The sequence below is a fragment of the Thamnophis elegans genome, chromosome 2 (genome assembly GCF_009769535.1).
Source record: "Thamnophis elegans isolate rThaEle1 chromosome 2, rThaEle1.pri, whole genome shotgun sequence".
NCBI lineage: Eukaryota > Metazoa > Chordata > Lepidosauria > Squamata > Colubridae > Thamnophis > Thamnophis elegans.
The window spans coordinates 55,706,432-55,726,339 of NC_045542.1; the positions used below are offsets into that span (position 1 = coordinate 55,706,432).

Genomic DNA, 19,908 nt, shown 5'->3' on the forward strand with positions numbered 1-19,908 from the left:
GTTGCAGCAGTGCTGCTATTACTTTTTGTTTCTTATGAATGTTGCATAGGTAAAGAATGTTGCACACAGTAGCATTTTTTTACTTTGCTGGGGCAGGGCAGAGGGGTGGCATAGTAATTAACCTCCAGAGATATGCTGAATAGATCCTACTATAGATCAATAAGCTGGGTAAGAATTTTACTGACCTAGTTGTACAAACATTCAACATAGAAGACAATCCACTCAGATTGCTTATAAATTATTGCTAAATTTAAATCCTTTATTGTTAGTTTTGGAAATTCTAAAAGCTCAGAAATACTGTTGTCAATAGTAAAATAAACAATCACTGAAATGACTGAACCTTTGTGTTTGAAGTTTGAGGAAAAAAGTCTGCTACCCAGATAGTGAAAAAATGTTTTGCGGAAGTTAAAAGAAATAGATACTATATAAATACAGTCTATCCGTCTACTGTGTTCTGTTGCAGGCCACAAATATAGCAGCTTTGAGAAACATGGAGAAGCTGAATTTTACGTGTGCCATCCTCTACTTCAAATTATTTCACAGATCAGAAAGTAGACAGATCATGAAATGTACAATAAGCTGCATGTATTGGAGGGGAAATCTTACTCAAAGCCAAATCAAGCAGGCTTAGATATTATTGTAGCAGGTTTGATGCCACCTGTATCTCTGCTGCTAGTTCCTCTTGAGCACCCTTGTAGGTTCTATGCTAAAACATAGAGCCATGCACATGAATAATAGAAATAAAATCGCAAGGGCCAAAAATTTAGTTTCTAGACCGTTTGGTTGGGATGAGGCCACTTAAGAAATCCACATAATGACCACTTTTCAGGTTTAATTGCTAACTTTATAATAGATTTACTAGTTTCCCTCACCTGTTTTGTCCTTCAGTTCCTTTTCATACCAGAAACCACATTAAGAAACAGCATAGTTAGAAATGGTGTTTAGAGCATACACGTGCATATTGCATGCGCTGTTCTCACAGTGTTATATTGTTGTCATAAAGCCCCATCCAAATCAGTTTTATATGAATATTGACATGGATTAAATAGCACAAATCTTTGTAGTTAAAGTAATCTGTAACTTTGATAATCAAATGATACAGCCCACTTTTTCTGAGAGGATATTGCATTTATGAGTATTTTGCTTGTTTTGTTCTTTGGTTCTCATGAACTAGAGCTAGTGTATACCTTGTGGACTATATATCAGCTAAACAAGCTTCAGTGGTAGCATAAGTGCAAGGATTTTGGTTTTCCCTTTTTTTCCTATATCTCTGATTTTGCTTCTGATGGTTATTCACAAGATTTAGATTTTGCTATGCATATCCATATTTGTGCAAAATTCCATGAAGGAATTTGAACTGGGTGTGTATCACTTTAAAGCCACAGCCCAAAATCTAATAGCTTTGGCCTAAAATAGACTAATTGTATGGAATGATGACCTAAAAACAATATGAATAAATCAAAGTCTGGCTTGGCTATTGCATTTTTGTAGATTTAATAGTTCATCAGACATCTGTTCAAACTAGACAGGCCATTCGACATGGAAAATATACATATATGTATGCAAATATACACTACTATATCAATGATTAAAAATTTAATTGTTCAGAAGATATTCAGAAATTATTTATAAAAGAAAAAAAGCTGTCTAAAAATAAGGCTAGTGATACATAATTTTAAAAGCTCTATTTGAGATTGTGTTTAGTTCCATGGCATTATAAGAAAGCAAGGTTAAATGTTTGGATCATTCTAGCGAAGAGGCAAAATTAACTTGTTCAGAGGTAGCTAATAGTTTGGTCTTAAACCTCCTTTTCTGCAAGTACACCAGGAGGTAAAATATCAGCTTGGGACAAGAACCTATAATTTACACAAACTCTATGCTTCACTATGTAATTGAAGACACATAGCATGCCTGATGATTCATCCTTCAATAACAAATATAGCAAATATAACAAATATAGAGAAAAATGGAGAAGCTGAACTTTATGTGTGCCATCCTCTACTTCAAGTTACCTATTTCACAGATCGAAAAGTAGACAGATCATGAAATGTACAATAGGCTGCATGTATTGTAAGGGAAATCTTACTTTTACTTATTCTTACTCAATCTTACTTAGGAGTCTCATTAAAATAATTATGTTTCTTGAGGGGGGGTGTCTGTGAGTGTGTGTGAAGTTGTGTCTTGCTTGTGGTTGAAGGAAGCTCAGCACATGAGTGCTTGAAAATATCTGATTTACAAATTATGAAGAGCCACAAAGGATACCCAGTATACCATACTGGTTCCCCCCCACCCGCAATCTGCCTTAAGCTGTGCCTTAGCATTTGAATGTTTGATACACTCTGCTTTTGTGAGCTTTAAAGGAATAAAGAACTTGATAGACATTCTGTTCCTCAGTGGGTATGACAACAAGGATCAGAAGCTAATGGTCATGTCAGTTTCCTAAAAAGAAAACATTGCAATCTCTGCAGGTCTTCTCATCTGCTGACTAATTGTGCTGGAGGCAGTTGAATTAAACCCGAAAGGAGGAGAAGAAACATTTACAGAAGAGGCAGAAATACATAGAAGATGTCTATGATCAGTGCTTTGCCCTTTTTCAAATCCTCTTATCTCAGATCTTCACAAAACTCCCTTAGGAGCCAGCGTCGACACACTCTTCCTGCAAGCGAATTCCGGTGTCTCACACCTGAAGATGCCATTGGAGTATTTGAAATTGAGAGAGAAGGTAAAATCCATTTCTTGTGTTTAATCTTACGAAATACATGTTCATGATAGGGAAGAACTGTATTGTATTAATGGGCTATGGATAAGATAATTACATGCTGGTGTGTGAGTGAGTGTGTGATACAAAGAAAAGCAAGGAAGCAATAGTATGATATAGTGCTTAAGTTGCAGCCAGTGCAATTAAGCAGAATTTTATCTTTCTTGCACTTTTTCTCCAAATACATTTATCAAGCATGGCACGCTATTGTTATCTTTCATGTTCCCAAATGCTGAGAAGTCAAAGCAAACTAGCTTGTATGAAGACAAAACAACACACAGTATCTCTAAATTCAAAAAGAGAACTGGTTTAGTGTATTGGTGAAAGGTGAGATGATTAGTTTTAATTCTACATTAAAGAAAGAAACTAGCTGTGTGACTTTGTGCCAATCTCTCTCAGCTCTAGGAAGCAAGCAATGACAATCCACTTCTGAAAATACTGCCAAGAAAATGGCAGGGACTCATCCAGTCAATCACCAGGAGTTAACAGATATGAAAGCACCCCTCTCCCCCCAAAAAACAAATAAAGGAAAAATATTATAATAGATATGGAATTATTGGAGGGGAAATATCACTCTAAAGATTAATCTGAAGTATTAGAAAAGTCAAGGTTTGAAAAGACAGTGACAGTAAAATACTGTATATTCAGATTTTCATCAGAATTTCAGCCATAATATAATATAATATGTTATTGATAGTTAAATTAACAGGGCACCAATAAAAACTGCATCATGCCTTATGTATAAGTTTTGATACAGACACTATTGTATTCAAAAAGATAAAAATCGGAGAAGGAGGAGCCACGTTGCGATGTTACAACGTGCGGTCTCGATACTCTGAGACCGCTATTGACACTTGCCACTGGGGAGTCCATTGAGACCTAAACCGTCCCATAGAGACAGTGATCAGGAAGACAAAACCTTGATGGTCTCAGGGACATCGCAAAATCCCTGATAGACCCAAGGGAAGTGCTTCAAACCCGCAGTAAACAGGCAGATCCTAGGCTGATGAAATCGGGACACTCTGGAAAGAAGGAAGTGAAAAGAGAAAGTGAGTCCATCTGGTGAGGTATTTTTTCTATTTTGCTAAAGACTGCCCAAAGAAATGTTTCTTTAAAGCCAAATTAGATCCTTAAACAAAAAACTGAGCGGCGAAAATAATCCTAATGGGATCGCTGTGGAAAGTTTTTTTTCCCTTTGTCATCGTAACTATTTTTTGTGGATTGAACTGCTCGTAATGTTCTTCATCTCTCCTCTTAAAGTGAACGGATTGATTTTTTTTTTCTTCTGCTTGTTGCCTTATTTTTTGACTTCTGGATTAAAACCTCCGTTTTTATTCTAATAATTCTTCCTACTACTTGTTATTAAACCACACTAAAAGAAATCTAAAGAACTTTGTTTCCTACAGAAGGTGAAAATTAACTGCCACTCAGAGTTTTTTGAAACAACGTATCTCTTTTTTATTTGACTCCACTAACTTTGCAGCTGAAGGGTTTGCAACTTGTTTACAGAAACTGATAAAGAACCAAGGGCACGAACTGTTTTCACAGGTGCCTCTGAGAGTTATTTTGGCAGGGAAAGAGAGAGAGAGAGAGAGAGAGAGAAAGAGAAAGGGGGGAACAGAACCCTTCTCCTTTGAAGAGCGTAAAAGAACTTGTGTTCAAGTCAACCTAAAATAAAAAATAAAAGAGGCCTGGAAGGCTAGAGTGGCAGTGGCTATTAGTTTTTTTTCTTTCCTCCTCCTTTTTTGGAAACATGGATCAATATTTAGATGTGGAAACCTTAAAATTCCAAAATATCTTGGCTGGAATTCAAAATCTATTGGAAGGATATGGGAGAATTGATAAGAAGTTGGAAAGACTAGTCTTCCTCACAGCAAAAGATGATGGGGTTGGAGCCCCCAAAATTGAAGGGGAGAATGAAGATATAGAGGATAAAGATAAGACAATAGATGAATTTATTAATGGAACAAATGTGGCTGAAAATGGAAAGAAGGGAATATGGAAAAGGGAATTTGACGAATTGGACTCTACCCCAGATTCCAGGACACAGAAGAGAAAAAATACTAATGATGATAGATATAAGAAGAGAAATTCTTTCAGAAGCAAGATTGACAAACAAAGACAAGTTAACTTTAGTAGCAATTGGTGGGCAGGGAGATTATCTGAGAGACCCTTCAAGCAACAAAGTGCGGAGAGAAGCCTATAAAAAACTTATAAAGGAGATAAAAAGAAGACTGACTCCACAATTGGCAAGAGAGATAAGACTGTTTTGTTACTGGAAAGATACAGGTTGACAATGAAAGTTGGTAATAAACAATTAGTTTTTTTTTATTATTGGTGATTAATAAGTAGGAATTTTGTAACTCCTAGATTGTTTTAGATTGTTATTGAATGTTTACTCGTGAACAATTAATTAACTATAAATAATAATAATAATAATAAAATGATAATGGATACAGCGTAATGATATATACATGTATTGACAATTTAGTAAAAGAAATTTGGATATAAATTGTAAATTGTGACTTGGGAAAAAAACTTATAAATTTTATTAACAAATTTTCATTTAGATCTTGTTATAAAGGTGTAAGGTTTTTTGGTTGATGAGTTCCCCTCCCCTCTTGATTTCTATGGTTGTATGACTCTTGTGTATTTTAATTACGTGTATTGTGTTTGTATCCCCTTTTCCCCTTTTGAGTTGTTCGCCGCCCTGAGTCCCTCCCGGAGAAGGGCAGCATACAAATAAACTAAATCTTAATCTCTTAATCTTAATCTTAATCTTGGTGGGTGGGGGCCCTGATGTGAGGACATAGGGCATAAATAGTAAATGATTTTTAGCCAATTATAATAACAAGGAAATCTTAATGGACATTGTTTAACAATATATACATGCTATAGTATTGACTAAAGTAACTTGGATATAAATTTTAGTCAGTGAGTTGGAAAAAAAGGGGGGGAGGCTTAGAAACTTTATTAATTGACTTTTATTTAAAAGATGCTATAAAGGTGTAATGTTATTGGAGGATTTTTTTGAAATAGCTAATGAATGCCATTATGTGGTTGTGTCTTTAAGTATGAATGATTTGAGGAAAAAGCATGTTCAAATAATTGTAGTCAAATGAAAATTGTGGTACATTGATAGTAAGATATACAAAGATTTTTGCTTTAATGTTTATAATCTAATATGAACTATAAGTAATGACTGTGGAAGAAATGCACGAAAGTTATCTGTAACCAATTGACATGCTTTCTACAAGATGAAATGAAGGATGATTCTTTTTTTGTGTTTTTGTTCAATTAAAATAAAAAAAAATCTTTAAAAAAAGATAAAAATCAAACTCTTTATTTTCTAAGCAGTAAGCAGAAACTGAATAGAACAGCATCTCCCTCAACTAGAATAGAATAGAATAGAATTCTTTATTGGCCAAGTGTGATTGGAAACACAAGGAATTTGTCTTTGGTGCATATGTTTTCAGTGTACATAAAAAGACAAGATACATTCGTCAAGAATCATAAGGTACAACACTTAATGATAGCCACAGGATACAAATAAACAATCAGGAAACAATATTAATGTAAATCATAAGGATACAAGCAACAAATTACAGTCCTGCAGGCATAAGTGGGAGGAGATGGGTGATAGGAACGCTCAGAAGAGAAGTTGCAATTGGGTCACGCATAGAGGGGGGAAATTCTGCTGGCTCACTACAGAGAACATTTCTTTTCCCAGTTCTAAACTTTGCAGATGGCAGCAGTTCTATAATTAATCCATGTATGTTCCATATTTTACCAAACACCTCCCCACTTTGTATTTCCTAGAGACAGACCGGTAGAGACATAATGAAACTGATTTTTTTCATAGATAGTCTGGGATTTTCAGCTAAACCTGAACATTAGTGAACATAAATGTGGCAGTTGAAATATAATAATTTCAGAAATAGTAATTAGGCTAAAGATTAATTCAGTTCCCAAAAATGTATGACTTTATGCATTTGAATGCTTATCTGCAAGCTCTGCCTATAACTGCCTGGCATAGTTGATAAAAGAAAACCCATTGGGATGAAAGGCATGCTAAATCCCCTCATAGAAAACTTTGTAATAAGAAGAAACCAGATTGGATTATTGAAATCTCACTTTGCAAGACTCAGGACTTTGTCAGATTCATCCTTTTACCTAGTTTTATATTTTTTTTCTTGGGCAGGGCCAATATTTTCCTAGTTTTTTGGAAATTTTATCTTGCTGTAATCAGCAGGACAAAATTCAACATCTCCATTTCTTCTTCCCTCAAGCCTTTATTTCAGTGTCAGAAGATTGCCCCCTCCACCTGGATGAGATTCGACATTTTCTTAACCTATGTCCTGAGTTGTCACTTGGCTTGTTTGAAGAAGGCCAACTAGTTGCTTTCATTATTGGCTCCCTCTGGGACCAGGAAAGACTCAGCCAGGTAAGCCAAATACGTCTTTGTTATTTTATACAGTATTTGGAAAAGAATGAATGAGAATGGAATATGAACCCAATTTTTAAAAAGAAATAATACATAGCCATCTGTGCCTTAAACATTTAGAAAATATGCTTCTATTTATATACAATTGCATTTTTGCCCACTTTCAGACGCAATTTTGTTGTTAAATAAGCAGAAACACTTCAGATAATCCAGAGAGAGTATTTCACATTTTAGCACCTGTGAGCAAACTGCTGAATGACTTGTTCCTTGCATGCCTCCCATTCCAAAATATATATTAATGCACATACAATGTGACGTTGAAAGATGGCCACGTTTTCATAAACATGCAGCACAATAATCACATTGGATTAGACTACATTTAGTTAGAAATTAGTAGTCAAAAGAGCTTTACAGAATTTTGACATAATTTCAAATTAACCAAAAGGAGCTATGGGAGAATAGGTTTGTTGTAATGCAGTAGGCTTTGTTTCATCAGGGCCAGCTTCCGGACAACTTTTTCTGGAACAAAAATGTAAGCAGGTTCAGACTTGATTAGTACTTGGGTGGAATCAGGGACTCCCAGAGCTGTAGACAAAACTGAGAAGTTGAAGAAAACATTGGAAGTAGACAATGGCCAATTACAGTCCTATTGTTGTCAAGGAAATCACATGGATGTGTCCAAGACATCATAAGATGTTTAGCTCATCTACAATGTAGCTTTAATTTATTCAATAAGTTTATAGAAACTGGGCAACATAGATTGAGAATGCAAACATCCTATTCTGAAATTACTGGATTCGTTGAAGTCATAGCTCATCTCTGCAAAAGTTTTTTAAAAATACATTGTGTGAATAAATAAATGGTATGATTCTTACTGAGAGACCAATGATCCAATGATCTGGTAATACAAACATTTTGAGAAAAATATCGTTGTCAACAGAAGAAAGTTCAAAAACTAATCACTAAAAAGCAGTTTCTTCTCTCTTCTCTCATGGCAGGATGCACTGACACTACACAAGCCTGATGGTACCATAGTCCACATACATGTTCTGGCAGTACATTGTACTTTCCGCCAGCAAGGCAAAGGATCTATCTTGATGTGGCGCTACCTACAGTACCTATGCTCTCTGCCCTATGTGCGTCGAGCCACACTGATGTGTGAGGACTTTCTCATTCCCTTTTATACCAAGTGTGGCTTTAAAGTGCTAGGCCCTTGTGAGATCACTATTGGTTCATTAAATTTCATTGAGATGAACTGCGCTATTCAGGCTCATGCGTTTATGCGCAGAAATAGTGGCTGCTGATATTTCCCCTTGTTAATTTCCAACTATCTGGTTAGAAAACAAAATATCTGCTGTGATTCTCAGTCCTTCAGAGGGAGCTGAAGTCTAATGAATCCAGGAAGTGCTGAAAGGCAAGACCTTGGTTGTCCATGAGTATAAGGGCCTTCTGATTCAGCAGTATCCAGCGAGTAAACCTACTCAGTCTGAAAAGGAAGTACTGATAGATCCCACCTTTTGAAAGTGTTGCCATCCTTACTACATGATGCTTAAAAGATCTACAAGTGATAATGCACTGTAAGCTGCTACAGTCATTCAATTGTAAGATAAGAAGAATGTAAAGATTACAAGCAAGGCTGCCTTTAAAAATTATAGCTAAGCCTCAGACTTTTTTCTTGTGTCTTGCACTGGTCAAATTCTCACATGAGGGTAAAGGTGTAATGAACTTTAGCATGTTATTGTTTAGCTTGATGTGAGAACGACCATTTTGCATTGAGCAAACCATGTGGAAAAAAAGTTAGGTGAGCACTGTGTGAATATGACGGTAAAATAGAATAAGGAATAATGCAATAATTTATTTTCTCAGATTTAAACCATGAAGGCAGCAAAACATGATAGCTGCTTGCAGTTCTACCAAAATTTTGTAATAAGTTATGAGTATTGCAGAAAGTCATTATATATTATTCATTTTGTCATTCATGTTTCATTCAGTAATAACAACAGCTCTATTTACAAGAAGAGTTCAACTGCACTTTGAATTCATAAAATTGGTTACTTTCAGTTTCATAGTCTTCAAGTAACTAAGTGTATTTATACAAAACTTACTATAAGTTATTGCTTTTTGTTCACTGGAGAGCAATTCTATACCTTATTATAGTGGTTGGCTTTATGTAAAGGTATGAAACTTCATGTGTTTTATAAATATATGCTGCCTTAGCATTAAAGCCATGACAGACTTCCTTCCGAGCAGAATTCCTATAAATACTTCCCTCATTTAATTGTCCCTTAAAGCATATGATGTGCATTGAATTCTACCTGTGAAGATCCCCTTGACACAGGATGGAAAAGAAAATAGATGTACAATTGTTTTTATTTGTCTAAGTATAGATGTATGGTATTGTTCAGTCCATCTGTTGTGAGTAAAGGGACATCTTTGTGTCTATACATTTTTCAATTAAAGCCAGATCATTATCTATTTGTCTGCCATACTGTTGATTTTAGAAAACCAGTAATAACTTTTTATCTGTAAAAATGAGGTTGATAAGCCTGAACTCTAGAGATTAGGCAACTGAGTAAAGCAAGGGTCATTCTGTTAAACCATCTATTTAGCAGGAATGCTACTCATTTGCATGATATAGGTAGTCCTCCACTTCAGGCTGTTCATCTAACAACAGTTCAAAGTTACGGTGGCCATGGAAAAAGTGACTTACAACCTGTACTTGTACTTACCGGCAGTAACACTACCTTGGTGATTCCTTTAATCACCACTGTAAAAATTGTCTGATTGACTCAATTTACAATGAAAATTCCAATCCCAATTGTGCTCATAAGTTGAGGCCTACCTGTAAAGTTATAGTACATGATTGCCACTAGTGATAGAAAGATACTTGGAAAAAATATTATTTTTCAATGTAGCACAAGCCACAAATCAGAGGTTTGCAAAACATTTTGAGTTCCAAGGGGGGAGGGCGAATGTTCCACAGTTGAAATGGGCATAATTTGAATATAGGTCAGAATGCCTTCTACCATTGTTTGCATTTAATTTTTTTAACTATAATCAGATGTATGTGTGGACATTTTCTGGTCTACCTAGCACAATTGCAGTAGAAATAAAAGCTGAGCAAAGGAGGAAGTTAGGCATTCTGCCTTCCTTATGAACAGAGCAGATATCTGTTTGTTTGTTTTTATTAGTATGGGACCGGGAAAAGACTCCTTACTAAGGCAGTATAAGCCTATCTACTCAAAGTAAGCACTGCTAAATTCAATGATATTAGCTACAAGGAAACTGTTGAGAACTATAAATTTATAGCCCATTGTGTGTAATCAATGACTAATTATAAGGAAGTAGTTGCACATTTGAATTCATTACTTGGTCAGCCTGGTGCATAAGAAAATGTTAAAAGTTCTTGCCACTGAATAAGGAAGCATTCTCCAAATGTTATTGCGTGTGCCATTTACCACTTGTCAGATCAGCAATAAATGTCTTTTTTTCCTGGTCTTGGTCTTTTTCCCTGTTCCTATACAATGATGCAATCAATCAGACTATGATACTGGGAAGTTATTTTATATAATACAGCCAGGTTGAGATTGTGATTGGAGGTGATGGCAAAAAATGAATTAACTTCCATTACTCGGGTCACTCCACAGGTACACAATACAGATAATGAACAAGATTCCAAGAGTAAGAACACTTCAAAAAATTATTAGTCAAGACAGTAGATCCTGAAAGGCAGCCACAAGGCTTTGCGAGACATATATTGTCATGGCACTTTTGCGCATATACTTGTCAATCAAAGATTTGGAAGGAACAGAAGTGCAGTGCTAGAGGAATGGCAAGCTTTAACCAATTTTGGGAGCAAGTGGGATAAAGCGGTTAAGCATTAAAATTAATATACTTTGGATGCAAAGAAATGATTACCAAAACTATTTTTAATGAAAAGTAGATAAACAGTGTCAACTGGGACACATTGTTCAGTTTCATCAGAGGAACAGTCTAATATTTACACATTAGCAACAATAATTATAGAAAAATATTCTCAATTAAAGGCTCTAATAAATTACTACTTAGAGCACGGTAAGATTTTGGAATGTTTTGTTGCTCAGGGCAAAACAATGAGACAGAATTTTAAATTAACCGTGCTATGTAGCTACAGCATGTTCTCCGGGAAGATGAACCTCCAGCTTCAATATTTCTAATTGATGGTTAGAAATACATATGCACAAAAACATTATATATATGTGTGTGTGTATATATATACACCTCTCATAGAATTTAATTTATACCAAAAATATTTGTTTACACTTTCTCATTTTGTCACTAGAGAATCTGATTACCTTCCTTTCCTTTTAGAAAGAGGTTATACTTCAAGTGTTCTTTAAAAGAAATTCCAGGTTGCTGTGTTATCAACCCAATGTAAATATTGGAATAATTACCCACATTTCTTACTGAGGACAAGGTGCCTTTAAAAGCAATGTTCTTGGTCAAAAAGTATTTGACCCTAGTGACGTACAGAGAATGTGAACGTAAAACAAGAATCTGCATATAAAAATGCCCCTTGTACAAAAAGATGGGGTTTATTTTCACAGTACACTTCCTAGTACCATAAAAAGGCACTAAGGCAGGGAGGACTGCCACAAGGTTCAAGCACCATATTGCGCCAAAAGGCACTAGGAAAGGAACCCCAAACCAGGATTTGCATAAAAAGGAGGGATTTCAAGTAGGAAAACATAGAAACTGGCAGATCGTCAATGGAAGCAATTTAACAGGATGTCCATAGCTAATAGTCTTTGAAAGTCATTGTCTGGCTGAAAGTCATTGTTCATCTCACAAATGCCCAATCGGCCCCACGGATGAAGGACGTCTTTGGATTCTTTGCCAGTTCCTCAAAAGAAACTTGACCTCGAAGGCTGAGCTCATGTCTGGGAGGGATCTCGGGAACAAAGCTTTACAGACTGCCTTCTGATGCAAGGCACATAAGTGGGAAATGTTTTGATAACAACCCCTGATTTATACTCGTAACCCTCCTGGTAATGGTTAATTGATGTTTAGGATTGCCATAGAATTTCACCTAGTTATATTTTACCTCACAAAAGATGGCAGGGACTACCCACTTGCTCAGTTTCAGCTCTTGGTGCATGCTGTTTCATGAATGATACTTAAAAATTCCAAATAGGAAACTGGAAATGAAGATGTTCTGCTTTATACAGGCATAGCTGCCTCTGTCCTTGTTCCTCAAAATCCTTTCTACTAAATCCACTTAATGCTTCATTGGTGCAAGGTCTGGTCCAAGTCATACTTCTCACAAAACTTGGTTGTGAAAGGCAAGCAGGTTAGATATTCAGTCCAGTGCCAATTAATGGGATACACATACAGCCAGATCACAAGAGATGCAAACAAACCAACGAAGATCAGTAAGGAGACAATGATCATCACCCGTTTGCGATATTTGTCTGCAGTACCAAAAGTGATATAGGGCAGGAAGGCAAAAGAAAGTAATAGGCCACTGAGGAAACCAAATATATGTGCAATATTGTCGATCCATGGCAGAAGGCCACAGGCAAAGAGAAAAAGGACAATCCCAGAAAGATTAAAAAAAGCCTTCCAGGGATTCTCTAGGACTTGCCAGCTTTGGAACAGCTCCACAAAAAGGCAGGCTAACAAGCCAAACTGGGATCCTGCTGGGCCCACCTAGGATAGAAGGAAAAAATAAATTAATTATAGCAGGATACCTTGACGAACAAAGAGACATTCCTCCCCACACCCCACATACACACAAGCTAGCAGGTATTATAGCGCCAAAGTTTTGACAATTAGGATAGTTTAGAGTATTCCTCAGAAAATTGCCAAAAAATTCTTATCCTACTACTGCTTCTGTCAGAACCATAACATAGTATGTTAATTAAGGGGCATGAGCACACTTCAGAACTTGAACAACCAATCTTTTCCTGAAATAATTCTCTGATCTAGAAGAAGTCATCAAGTCAAGCAGTTTTTAACAACAATATTCCTTCGAAATTGTAGTTCAAATCTATCCACAATGTGAGAGCCATAGATGATAAGAGTTCAGTCTTTGGCAAGTAGGAGTTGATAAAATATACATTATATTGGTCAGAAAACAGGCTATTGATAAATGAATCAAAGATTTGATTCAAAATAAAGAGAGATCTAAAATACAATTGTAAAAATACCAGAGGGCTGGGAAGCATGTTACTTTTTTAAAATTTCATTTAATCCATGCAAAAGCTAAATGTTTTTAATCATAAACACAGATGAATGAAATGGTCAACCTGCATTTTATTTCATTTGTTTATTTCACTTTGCAGTCTTCAATTCATCTTATTGCCACAATAGTTTGCAATTTTAAAGGCTATGTAAATTCAGAAACATTTTTATTTATTTATTTTATCATATTTCTATAACCACTCATCTTACATGAAAGTAACTCTGAGCAGTATACAACACTTAATTTAAAAAACTTATGTTTCTATTAATGCTTTTAATAGAATAATATCTTTATTTACACTACTTCTAAGTTAGCTGCCATTTGCAAGCAAACTTCTGTTGCGGTCTGAATTTTGGTAACACATTTACATTAAAATATGGTTTGCTCAATATAAACAAGTATTCTCGTGAATAGCTGTTTCTTCTTTCTGTAGTGAAAATGATGACATTCACATTCAAAAGTAAACAGAATAAAGCAATGCTCAGAATTCAGTTTATGTGAATATATTCCTGATTAAATGAATGCAAGATCTGTCTAGATCTTGGTGAAGGATGTGAAGCACTATGTATTTATGGAATTCATGGGCTGCCCTAATTTGTCATAATTCTGGGTGGCTCACCAAATACAAAATAATATAATATTAATAGTTTAAAAGCAAGGTACGGCACTGCTACAAAAAGGAACTAAAAAAAGAAGCTGAAAACCATTAAAAACATCCTACTTGCCACCTCTATCCCAGAGCCTGGGGACCCAGCCAGGTTTTAAGGGCTCATTTAAATAGGGCTGCAGTGCGAGTCATAAAATGGTGCTTCAGAAGGCAGATGCCATGGCAGAAAAGGGTCCTGTAAGATGACACTACTTAACTTCTGGGCACTGGAGCTTGCCAACTTTGCCAGAACATGTGAGGTGAGAAAAATTAATCAAACAAACAAAAACCAGAATTAGCTGCTTAGATATAACAGGGAGTTTATTTTATTTCAAATTGCTCTGAGTTTTCCACTAAGTAAACAAGTACACACACAAATGTTAATGAAACGCATTAGAAAGAAAGTATACTAAAGGGCTTGGGTCTTTGCCCATTCATAGGACTAAAGAAAATCCGAGTTTGAAATGGGCTAGTTATTCCGAAGATTCTACAGAAAATAATTTCCCAAAGGTTTCCCCAATACATAAGTACATGGAAGATTCAATGGTTCAGAATGTTGAGAACTCCTCCATTCTAAGTTTCCCTTAGAGCAGAGGTGGGGAACTATGGCCCCTTTATGACTCACGGACATCAGCTCCCAGACTTGAAGCTCCAGCTGGCTCAGGAATTCTGGGAGTTGGAGTCCACAAGTCATAAAGGGCTTCTGATAGTTTGCCATCCCTGCCTTAGAGCATATGTAATCTATCCTCTGCTTCCTGGTACACACATATACAGTAAATAAATATCACTGATAAACAGGGAGAATAATATATGTGCGTATACTGTAACATCTGAATAACACATATGCACTTGCTGCTCTGATTAAGGCCTCAAATACACAGACACAGGACACACATCTGCATCTACCTCGATTAGATCCACACAGACAAACGGCAACACATCACATATTCTGATTAGTACACGTATATTCACAAACAGATGCAAGATATTACAGTACAGTATTCAAAGTACATGCCTCTTATGACCACTTCAGTAAAAGATTTGGAAAGAATTCCAAAAGCCGTGCACTGGATATTTTCCCTACCTTGCTTTAAAGGCACAGAACATGTTTTTCACTATGAATATTTCCTCTGCTTGTGAGTTTTTGCAGCATTTAAAATTCTAGAAAAGGACACTCACTGAACAAGATAAAAGAACCAGAATATAAAACACAAGAATTTTCACTCACACATTTCCAAGCATGTTTTGCTCACCTGTATATTACACTAGCTGATTTTTTTAAATACTCTAAGCAGAGCTGACCCTGGTTAATATCTGAATGGATGAGGAATAACTACTTTCATTTTATTAACAAGAAAACAAAATGGACATGTCAAACTCAATTTGACCCAAGAGGCATTTTTCTTTCAAGAAAAAGTGTAGTTCTTAATTCTGTACCAGAAATTCCAGTCATATTGCACAAGGATTAAGCATGTGACATTTTACTTGATTATGGGAAAGGCTGAGTAAAAAGGCTGATAGGTTTGCAGGACACAGAAATATCATTGGAACTAATGTTGTAGAATGTATTACAAATAGTCTTTGACTTATGACTACAACTGAGTCCAGCATTTTTGTTGATAAGTGAGACAGTTGTTCAGTGAGTTTTGCCCCATTTACCACAGTTGTTAAGTTAGTAACATGGTTATTAAGTGAATCTTGCTTCTCCGTTGACTTGGTCAGAAATTCCCAAACGGTGATCACGTGACCCTGGGACATTGCAACCATCATAAATATGAGTAGTTACCAAGCATCTGAATTTTGATCATATGACCATGGAGATGCTGCAACAGTCGTAAGTATGTAAAATGGTCATAAATCACTTTTTGGTGCCACTCTTACTTAGAATGGTCACTAAATAAACTATTGTAAGTCAAGGACTATTTGTATACGAACATGCCCAGTTTCTACATTTGCAAAAGAAAACTCAAATGCCAGAATATAGGAGAAAAGGACTATGAAACAAAACACTACAAGTCATAGTTATCTTCTAGAGTTTAGATCCGTGATGGTGAACGTATGGCACATGTGCCATAGGTGGCAAACAGAGCCCTCTCTGCAGGCATGGCAGCTGTCGCCCCAGCCCAGGTCCACCATGCATGTGCCAGCCAGCTGGTCTTCGGGTCTCCGCCTGTGCATGTGTGGGGGGGCGTGGTGTATACAGGGGACACATGTGCACATATGTGGGACATTTGCACTGGATTTTTGGAGTTCACACAAGCGTGCATGCCCCCATGCCCTGTTTTGGGCCTGGAAGGCCTCCTGCACCAACCTGAAAGCCAAAATGGGGCATGGGGGTGCCACGTGAGACCCTCTGTGCCCTATTTTGGGCCTGGAAAGCCTCTTGCACTAACTTGGAAGCCAAAAATGGCCAAGGACGGTGAGGTGCATGCACGAGGCGAAGGGGTGCATGCGCGGGGTGCATTGCATTTTGGGAAGTTCATGTGTGCGCATTCACGTGCATATGCGCTTTGGGCATTCGGCACCAAAAAGGTTAGCCATCACTGGTCTAGACCAGTAGTAGTCAACCTGGTCCCTAGTGGGTGTTTCAGCTTTCATAGTGGGCGATAAGGGTTTGCTGTAACTCTGCTTTATAAATTTTATAAAGTAAAGTTACTTCCCTACTTTATAAATCACCATTACTGTGGAACCGGTGGGCGGTTAGAAAATTTTACTACTAACAGAGATACAAAAGTGGGTGGTAGGTATAAAAAGGTTGACTACCCCTGGACTAGACCATAAACTGAACCAAAGCCAATATGTGATGCAACTTCCAAAAGGGAAAAAAAACCTGACAAGCCCGTATCAATAGAAGTAAACTACAGAGTTCAAAGTAGGTAACTGTTCCTCTCTAGTCTGCGTTAGTCAGATTGTGCCTAGTTTACTGAGTCCAACTCCGAGCAGCACGTTTTAGAAAGGACATTGACAAAACTAGAACAGGGCTTCCCAAAGGTTTTCCTTCATTACCCAAAGCCACTTATTTGATTTTTCTCCAATGTAAAAACACTTTAAATCAATTTAAATGTCCCTGTTATGATTGGGGACTGGGTTTGTGTGCCATTACCCAAATAAAAATTACTTTTACCCAATTTGAAATAATTTACCCTATGTGAGATGCATTAATCTATAGCATGTCCAAAATAGTGTGACCAAGGACCTTGAAAGAAAAAAAACAAGGAGCAGTTAGATATGTTGGATGTGTTTCACATGTTCTTTGCTACATGTTTAGAGTCCATCTATCATCAATGCTGCTGTAGTAGATTTCTGAGATGGGTAGGGAGTTGAGCTCCAAGGCGCCTCCCAACCCTTATATTTAATTATTCATTCAATATTCTAGGATGCAATACATGGGACAAGTATTTCTAATACAGTAGGAGGAGGCAGAAGTATTAGGTATATTTGCTGTATTAAGTTATGTATAAAGTAATAAACATCACACATGAAACTGTTGGGCAAAATCATGTGTCACCATGGATGAGGTATCACTGGTAAGCTGATGATAGCCAGTTATATATCTCCATCCTGGATGAAGTAAGTGATGCTGTGGGTGTTCTTTTGTGGTGCCTGGAGGGCGTGGGGGCCTGAATGGGAAACAACAGACTTCAGCTGAACCTTGGTAAGATTGAGTGGCTGTGGGTGAGCTCCTCTGTATGCAGGAGCTTATCATCATTAAGGTGGGACATCATCATAATTTATCAGTTTAAAAGATGGGGACATTGTCATGATGCTACAGTATCACTGCAGGAGGGATACACAGGGGATATCCACAAGTTGGCACTTTGCTGCCTCATGTTCCCAACAAAGCAGCACCTGAGAAGCGGCTGACGCTGTTGAAGGGATTAGAGAAAATATCTCCTTTACAGCTTGTTAGAACTTCAGCTTAGCCAACAATCTCTTACATCAGTCAAAAGGCATGGGTACTATCATGTGAGAACAAAAACAGACCCAACACGTGCTGGCTCGGCACATGGAGATAGAAAACTACTTTTAGGAGACCTTTATCTTATCTCAATTCTGCCTCACATAGAGAATAACGCAGATCACCCATCTCCCTAGATCAATAAAATGAAACCTATCTATTTGTGCAAAATATTTGCTATCATCTTCTCACTGAAATAACTGCACCTTTTCCAGGATCAGAAAACAAAAGTAGCTACTTTAGTGAGTTGCCATGATCCTAAAACAAAGATGGCTTCTTCAATGAGTTGCCAACAGGTGCTGCCTTTGTACTGTAACACACCTTTTCAAAGTCAAATCTGAAGCACTGGACAGCCCCAGAATTTTTATTTATTTAATAGAAAACGTCATTTGATTAATCTCTTATACTTCAGTTTCAAGCCCTTAGATTAGGGATGTCAAACTTGCATCATCACATGACATATCGCGATTTCCCCCCCCTTTGCTTACCCGGGGGTGGGCGTGGCCAGTGCGTGACTATCTGACCCGCGGCCGCAAGTTTGACACCCCTGCCTTAGATTCTTCACAGTTATGAACAGGGACTACAATTTATTATGTGAGCCATCTCCTTAATGGCTCCTACTGAGGCTCGACTTCCGGAGGCCAAACCCCCACTGTAGGGAGGAGGAACCGACCAGGTGGTTCCGCCCCAGGCGTCTTATGGAGCCATCAAGGTTCCAGACAGAGCTTGGGGTTATTCCTGACACTTTCGCCCACAGTCCGGTGGAGACTCTGGCTGCTGCGTGGCACTTGGCAGCGTCAGAGGCCCTCGACCGGATTGCGCCACTGCGGCTCCTCCGAGGCGGCGGATCCCGGAGACCCCCTTGGTTTACCGAGGAGCTCCGGGAGATGAAGCGCCGGAGGAGATGCCTAGAGCACCGTTGGAGGTCCGATAAGTCCGAATCGAACCGAGCAATGGTAACCACCTGCACCAGGGAATATACTAGGGCACTTAGGGCAGCAAAAAGATCGCACATAGCCACCCTGGTTGCATCCGCTGAGTCCCGTCCAGCCGCCCTGTTCAGGATAACCCGCTCCCTACTGAACAAAAGGGAGACGGGGGAACCCCTGCAGGGCAGAGCTGAAGAATATGCCCAATTCTTAGCGGACAAAATTGCTCGGTTTCGGTCGGACTTGGACTCCACACCTGCAGTTCCAGCCGAGGCACAGGGGGATCAAGTAGAACAGCTCTGGGTTGAGTTTCAGGACGTTACCCCCGGGGATGTGGACAAGGCCATGAGAGCTGTAAGTTCCTCCACCTGTGTTCTGGATCCGTGTCCCTCATGGCTGGTTGTTAACTGCAGTGAGGTGACACGAGGCTGGATCCAGGCGGTTGTAACCGCCTCCCTTCGGGAGGGGAACTTTCCCGCCGCACTGAAAGCGGCGGTGGTGAGACCCCTCCTGAAGAAACCATCCTTGGATCCAGCTGTTCTTAACAGCTATCGCCCGGTCTCCAACCTTCCCTTCCTGGGGAAGGTTGTTGAGAAGGTGGTGGCCTTCCAGCTCCAACGGTCCTTGGAGGAAGCAAACTATCTAGACCCCTTCCAGTCAGGCTTCAGACCCGGTTACAGCACAGAAACCGCTTTGGTCGCATTGATGGATGATCTTTGGAGAGCCAGAGATGAAGGACATCCCTCCATCCTGGTCCTCCTTGACCTCTCAGCGGCTTTCGATACCATCGACCATGGTATCCTTCTGCGACGACTGCGGGAGGTGGGAGTGGGAGGCACCGTGCTACGGTGGTTCTCCTCCTACCTCTCGGACAGGTCGCAGTCGGTGTTAGTGGGAGGGGAGAGATCGTCCCCAAGGCCCCTAAATTATGGGGTGCCGCAGGGTTCGGT

General features: G+C 38.3%; 2 protein-coding genes across 5 annotated transcripts in view; one reads left to right on the forward strand and one right to left on the reverse strand.

Moving 5' to 3' along the window:
* AANAT (aralkylamine N-acetyltransferase) overlaps nucleotides 1-11,144 on the forward strand; it is a 26,749-nt gene extending 15,605 nt beyond the window's left edge. For all 4 annotated transcript variants that reach the window (XM_032211261.1, XM_032211262.1, XM_032211260.1 and 1 more), the window contains exons 4-6: nucleotides 2,469-2,722; nucleotides 7,048-7,202; nucleotides 8,201-11,144. In XM_032211261.1, the coding sequence (XP_032067152.1) occupies nucleotides 2,566-2,722; nucleotides 7,048-7,202; nucleotides 8,201-8,506 (618 nt within the window). In that variant the 5' untranslated portion in view covers nucleotides 2,469-2,565 and the 3' untranslated portion in view covers nucleotides 8,507-11,144. The remainder of the gene's footprint in view (nucleotides 1-2,468; nucleotides 2,723-7,047; nucleotides 7,203-8,200) is intronic.
* The window catches only part of RHBDF2 (rhomboid 5 homolog 2), a 96,673-nt gene continuing 87,159 nt past the window's right edge, over nucleotides 10,395-19,908 (reverse strand). The window contains exon 18 of the mRNA XM_032211259.1: nucleotides 10,395-12,890. Coding sequence (XP_032067150.1) covers nucleotides 12,468-12,890 — 423 coding nt within the window. The 3' untranslated portion in view covers nucleotides 10,395-12,467. The remainder of the gene's footprint in view (nucleotides 12,891-19,908) is intronic.